This window comes from Dipodomys merriami, unplaced genomic scaffold (assembly GCF_024711535.1).
Source record: "Dipodomys merriami isolate MVZ:Mamm:240054 unplaced genomic scaffold, mDipMer1.0.p SCAF_2, whole genome shotgun sequence".
Taxonomy (NCBI): Eukaryota; Metazoa; Chordata; class Mammalia; order Rodentia; family Heteromyidae; genus Dipodomys; species Dipodomys merriami.
The window spans coordinates 118,799,045-118,805,044 of NW_027203381.1; the positions used below are offsets into that span (position 1 = coordinate 118,799,045).

The following is a 6,000-nucleotide window of genomic DNA, read 5'->3' on the forward strand; positions in this document are numbered from 1 at the left end:
CTCAGACAACTCCAACTCGGTGAGATGACCCTACTCCTGCAGAGAAGCTGCATGTGACCGGCTCCTGGTGTCATGGGAAAGCACTGCCGGGTCCCAGGGTCATCAGGGCTCTTCTGGGTGACCATGGGCAGCCCCGCAAGCTACCCAGACACTCATGATCCCTGCTCATAGGGCACCGGCCGCAAGTCTGAAGGAGAGGAAAAGGATCTTTGATGTGGGTCACAAACCCACTGTCTTAACAGGCAGGCAGGACCAGGCACTGTATTCTCTTTCTCCATGGAAGTGTGGCTGCAGGGCTTGGGGCAGAACTGGAGAGTTTTTAGGTAAACTGAGGATTACCTGCCTGAGGGTATGCAATGGAAATGCCATGCAAGAAAAAAAACGTCAGATTTTCCTATACATCTGCCTGTTATCTCCCCCCCATCCATCCATCTTCTATCTATCTGTCATCTATCTCTCTGTTTACCTGTCCTATTTATTTAGCAAGCTAATCACTATGACCCTTGCAGATGTGTGATTTGTGAAACTTCAGACCCACCACGAAGGTCAAATTGTGTCAAGGCCCCAAATGCCATAAGCAAATCTCATTGTCTGGGAAGTACACACAAGGACACAAAATGCCATTGGGCCAACTCTGAGCTCTTCTGAATACTATGCTAATGCGTCTATGCCCGTAGCTGTGTTGAAGTTGTACCCATGTGAGACGCTTCGAGAAGGAGGTGTGCAGCTTGAATATTTTAAAACTGTATGGAAAATGTGGCTGTTAGGAACAGAAAATGGAGTACATGAATATACAAGTGCCCGGGTTGCCTCTTTGACATAGGGTGTAGGCTGCCCTTGGTTCAGAGAGCAAGATGGTGGACCGTCTCTAGCTTTACTATCCCAGGTTTTGGGTTGCCTTTTCTATTTGCAGGTCTGTGATTGGCTTGTTTGTGTTTATCTTGTTACAGATGGGCAGAAGAAAGTTCAGGAAGAATTTGACATCGACATGGATGCACCTGAGACAGAGCGTGCGGCTGTGGCCATTCAGTCCCAGTTCAGAAAGTTCCAGAAGAAAAAGGCTGGATCGCAGTCTTAGCAAGGGAGCCCCTTCCTGCTCTGCCTGAAGACACCACATTCAACCATCCTCTGTCAAGAAACGAAAAGAGTAACACCCTCGAGAGAAGTCATCCACACACAACACACTCACTCCCTGCAAACCTACAATGCATGTGCAGAAACCCATCCTCTTTCCACCCGGTGGGCAGATGTAGACAATGGAATTGTGAGTAGCTTAATCTCCGTGTGTAGCTCCATTATCATTCTGCCTGTTAACTATTTTCCTGGATGTTGTAATTAAAAGGAGTGAAGATGAGCGAGTTGTGTGCCTTCCTCTCTTCCGTCACGGTAACCTAGGAAGTTCCCAGGGGTCACACATAGCAGGAAGGCAGGTGGCTCTTCTCTTCCTGTTTTACGAGCTGGAGATGCACCTCGGTGCCTTCCTTCTGTTAGGCGCTTGTGCACGGGGGCAGTGAGCTCTGTTCTCAGACACACCTGTCTCCTCTGCAGTGTACTGTCCTCCTTAGGGTGGGAGTCGCAGCCCTGTGTCTGGAGGAGTTATGATTCACCCGGGAGCACGGGGATGGGGCAGGTCGCTCAGAAGGCCTCAGTGGGTGCAATCCAGGTCTTCAGAGCGATGCCCCACAGCCTGGCAAGCCCTTCTGCCCTGCAGGTGTGGTTCTCCACCCCGTGTGGCTCCAGGGACAGGTGCCTTCTCAGGCTTCTCTCCACACCGCCCTGGGGCTTGCCACTCGCTAGGGTTCCTCTTCATCACCTGCAATCTGGAGTTGCTGTCTGGCTTCCCTCCCCCTCCATCTCTTCTTGAGGCTGTTGTCCTGCAACTCTGACCAATAAATTGCTTTGACTTGTCCAACGTGCTTCCGCGGGCAGCGGAGAGAGGCCCATTGTGTGGATGAGATTGCTCCATCCTGCCAAACACCAGTGCGTTGGGTGTGTTCTTTCCCTGGGTGGCAGATAGCAGGAGTCCTCGGCCCCCAGGTGACTGCTGTGGTATGAGCTTTGCCATGTGTGTGTGTGTGTGTGTGTGTGTGTGTGTGTGTGTATGTGTGTGCACGTGGGAACCCTGCGTGCAGGCTGTGGGGACACGGGGTGTGGCAGCAGGGAGACCTGGGAAGCTGTCCGAGTAACAGCTAGGAGTGGGGTGGCACAGTTTCTTTCACAGGGCCCTTCGATGCACTCAGGCCTGAAGACCTTTCCCACATGGCTGGGCAGGATGGGGGGAATGCCGGTTGATTTCAACCAGTAGAGCACCGTAGAGGATTAGTCTGCACTAACAATCAGTGAGGGCCAGAGAGGGGTCATGACTCAGTGGTCCTCACGGGGGAGAGGACCAGAGGCCGAGGGGCCCCCAGAAGAAAGGTTCCAGAGAAGCGTATGGATGCCGCAGAAATTGCGAGCTTGAGATGGGGTCTGTGGGATTCCCTAATGTGAGCTCAGAACCCAGCCAAGGCTTCTGCCACTCACATGATTTCCCGCAGCACCTCTCTACTCTCTTTTCCTCTGAAGAGTCACCTGAGGGATGCAGGGGTGTTTCCTGTCTCTGCCAGCCGCTGTGGGGCATGCTGACCCGGGCAGCTCTGGAGGTTAGCTTGGGCCTAAGGCGGGGGCCGCCTGTCCAGGCACTGACCACAGAAAGCACAGCCCCCAACGGAGCTGTCCTTGCTATCCTTCCAATCTTGAACCCAGAATCCCCTTTCCCTACCAAGGAAAGAAGTGTGAGAATGGCGGGGGTGTTGGTGGAGGCCTGTCATAGGCCTCCTTCCTCTCAGTCTTGGGGAGGTGGGGATGGAAATGTATGCAACTCCGTTTGAGCCACGGAGATGAATTTGTTTCCATTTCCCAGTCTGAGGCCCCAGTAACAGTGGGGGTTGATTCCAAGCGTGTGTGTGCCTCAGCCTGGAAGAGGGGTGTGTGGGGTCTGAGCCTCCAGAGCCAGCAGAAGAGGCTCCAGAAGTGTTTCTAGAAAGCTTGCCCTTCTGGTAGGCGGCAGTCCCCGTTCCCAGGGAGAGGAAGGACCGCCTCCAGACGTGGCATAAGTTGCCAGCAGCTCAGGCCATTGCTATTTCAAGTTGGCTCCATGAATATGGAATTCCTACCGTGTGTGTGAACCTTGTCCTGTGGCCACAGTGGGGCCCAGAACACTGGTTTGGAGACCCATGCCAGCCTTCCCCAGAATGCTGAAAGATGGCAGGAGCTCCTGGGTAGAGGAGGGCCAGGGGCTGGGTCAGAAGCCCCTAGGCAGGGCCCTGGACGAGGAGCTGCTAAGCTCTGTGGTCTCTGGATTTATCAGCTCATTCTCAGACTCAAGGGTGGCCAGGAGGCAAGATTCCACATATTCAAAACTTGGATCCATCTCTGGTTGGTTGACTAGGTCTGCAGGTTAGCTGAATGACCTCCAGAAAACTCACCTACCTCATATGGTTGGTTTCCTTCACATCAAAGTGATGATACAATCTACTTAGCAAAGTAGCCAGGAAAATGTTAGCCATTGAAAAATGAGATGGTAAAATACACGCGCACCTGGCTTAGCGTGGGCATCTTCTGAGTGGAAGCCATTCCACCTGAGCCACAAGGTTGTTGGTTAGCCAGAGTGGTAACGTGAGCCATGGGTTTCTTACCAATATGCTCATCCTGACTCAACCCCACATGCAGGCCTTGGATTCCCTTGACTGCAACCTGTTAGACCAGTGGTGAGGATCAGTCAATCAGGAGACTTTTCTCTGCAAGTTTGAGCTGGCAGCTGTGGGAACTGAGCCAGCTAACAGGAGGAAGATGCTGAATTGGGGCCCAAAAGGATACTGTGGCTGAGAAACAAAAGCTTGCCTTTAAAGGTCTATTTCCTCTGACTCTTAATAATACTATTGAAAAAGCTGGAAAAACCTATTTGGGGAGAGCTGCAGAATTCACTCAAGGGGTATGGTCCATGGAAAGTGGAGGGGAACCGAGGCTGAGTTAGTCCCTTATTGCAATGAACAGGAACTTCTATTTGCTAGAAAGAGCGAGTCCAGGAATGATGCAGGAGCAGGACTACATTAGGCGTACAACTAAACTGGGGCACAGTGGGAAGAATTGATGTCTATATTATTATGTTTCTAGCATTTTATGACTTTCACTACAGCTTTAGAGTTTTCTTCATAAAGACCCTGAATATTTCTTCTCGTTCTATTTCTAAATATTTCATGCTGTTGGCTGTCCTTCAATATAGAACCTTTAACACTAGCTAGTTATTTTTTATGTCATCTAAGAGAATTACCGATTCAGGTATTTAGAGCTGAATATATTCGTCTGAGGTCATGGAGTATGTTCTAGTAGGATTTTGGGGGTGATTTCCAGGTAGACAACCCTATTATCTACAAATACGAATTCTGTCTCTTCTTTTTCTTGTCTGCCTTACAATCTATTCTTGTAGGCGTTATGTTAGTTTGGACAACAGTGGTGACAAGCCAGCCCCAGAGACAGATTGGCGTTGTGGTTTAAGTCAATCTGCTTTAACTTCTTCAGGATTTTAATATTTCCTCAGGTTCTACAGGCATCTTACAGTACTATTGAACCCACACAATTTGTATAGCCTGAAGATTAGCCTGAATAAACGAGTGTGATGACAGAGGGAGCCTGCAGAGGGAGGGGGATCTCAGAACGAGAGCTTACCTGCGATTTGTGTTTAAGGGCAGGGTTCACACTGCTGCCTGTTTAGAGTTCACTAGACTCTAGCTCAGTCGTGATGGTCAGGGTCACTCCCTTGACCACGGTATGACACCCAGTGTCTTAACTGGGATTGCTGTAACTAAATGCCACCGTCTGGGCAGCTTGAACACATCCTCACAGTTCTGGAGGCTGGAAGTCCAGATCAAGGTACTGCTGAACTTGGTTCCTGGAGTGGACTCTTCTTGGCCAGCAGTCAGCTGCCTGCTTGCTGAGTCCTTACATGGCAAAGAAGGGCAAAGAAGAGGTGGAAGAGGAGGAGGAGGAGGAAGAGGAGGAAGAAAAGGAGGAAGAGGAGGAGGAGAAGGAGGAGGAAGAGGAGGAGGAGGAGGAACAGAGATAGTGCTGTAGCATCTTTTCCTCTCACAAGGGCACACTCAGCTCACCAAGGGCCCCAGCCCCGCTGCCTTGTCTAAGTTTAGTCATCTGCCAAAGCTCCAACCTCTGAGTACGGTCTTACTGGGGGTTGAGGCTCCACCATATGAACTGGGGGTAACACAAGCATCAGCTCCCATCCGGGCTTCACATTTTACAATTTGGTCAGATTGAATAATGATTGGGCTTTATTTACGGCTCCGTTTTTCCCCCCTGAGGAGCTGGCTGTAAGCTCACTGCCAGCCTTTTCCTCTCTAGCTGTTGTGTTAACATGGCTCTATTTTCCCTCATGGCTATGACAATCAACTGTTTTGTACTATACTGCCCTTTTGGAAGTCCTTTGTTCTTTTGTGAACAGGCACTTAGTTGAAAGAGAAAGAGAAAGAAAAAGAAAAAGTAAAAGAAAGAGAAAGAAAGAGGAAGAGAAAGAGAAAGCTGAAGCTGCTTTGCCGAATGGAGCTCTCTGGGAATGAACTAGGGGTCTGCTGAGCCAGATATTCATGGGTTTGAACATGCATACACCCGCACACACACACATACACACAATGCACACATCCACATGCACGTGCACACACACATGCATGGGCACACAAGCACACATACCCCAGCATCGATGCAGAGCAGAGCCCTAGAAGCCACACACTATGGATTACACAGGGGATTACTAAAAATGGAACTACTCAACCTTTCTCTCTGCCCTGCAAAGCTGATTTGAAAAATGAGGAGTTTTGCAGCCCCCCAAAGCTACCTTGTTCATTATTTCCAGGGGACCTGAAGCACAGTTTCCTGCAGTGGCAGGATTAAAGGTTAGGGCTCCAGTTCTCTGTTACTGCTTCTCAGACTTCTACTGAGATCTTTTTTACA

At 50.1% G+C, this 6,000-nt stretch overlaps 1 protein-coding gene across 1 annotated transcript in view; it reads left to right on the plus strand.

The window, feature by feature from the left end:
- Pcp4 (Purkinje cell protein 4) overlaps positions 1–1,354 on the plus strand; it is a 53,975-nt gene extending 52,621 nt beyond the window's left edge. Inside the window, exon 3 of the mRNA XM_070028822.1 lies at positions 951–1,354. Within this exon, the coding sequence (XP_069884923.1) occupies positions 951–1,078 (128 nt within the window). The 3' untranslated portion in view covers positions 1,079–1,354. The remainder of the gene's footprint in view (positions 1–950) is intronic.
- The last annotated feature ends 4,646 nt before the right edge of the window (positions 1,355–6,000 follow it).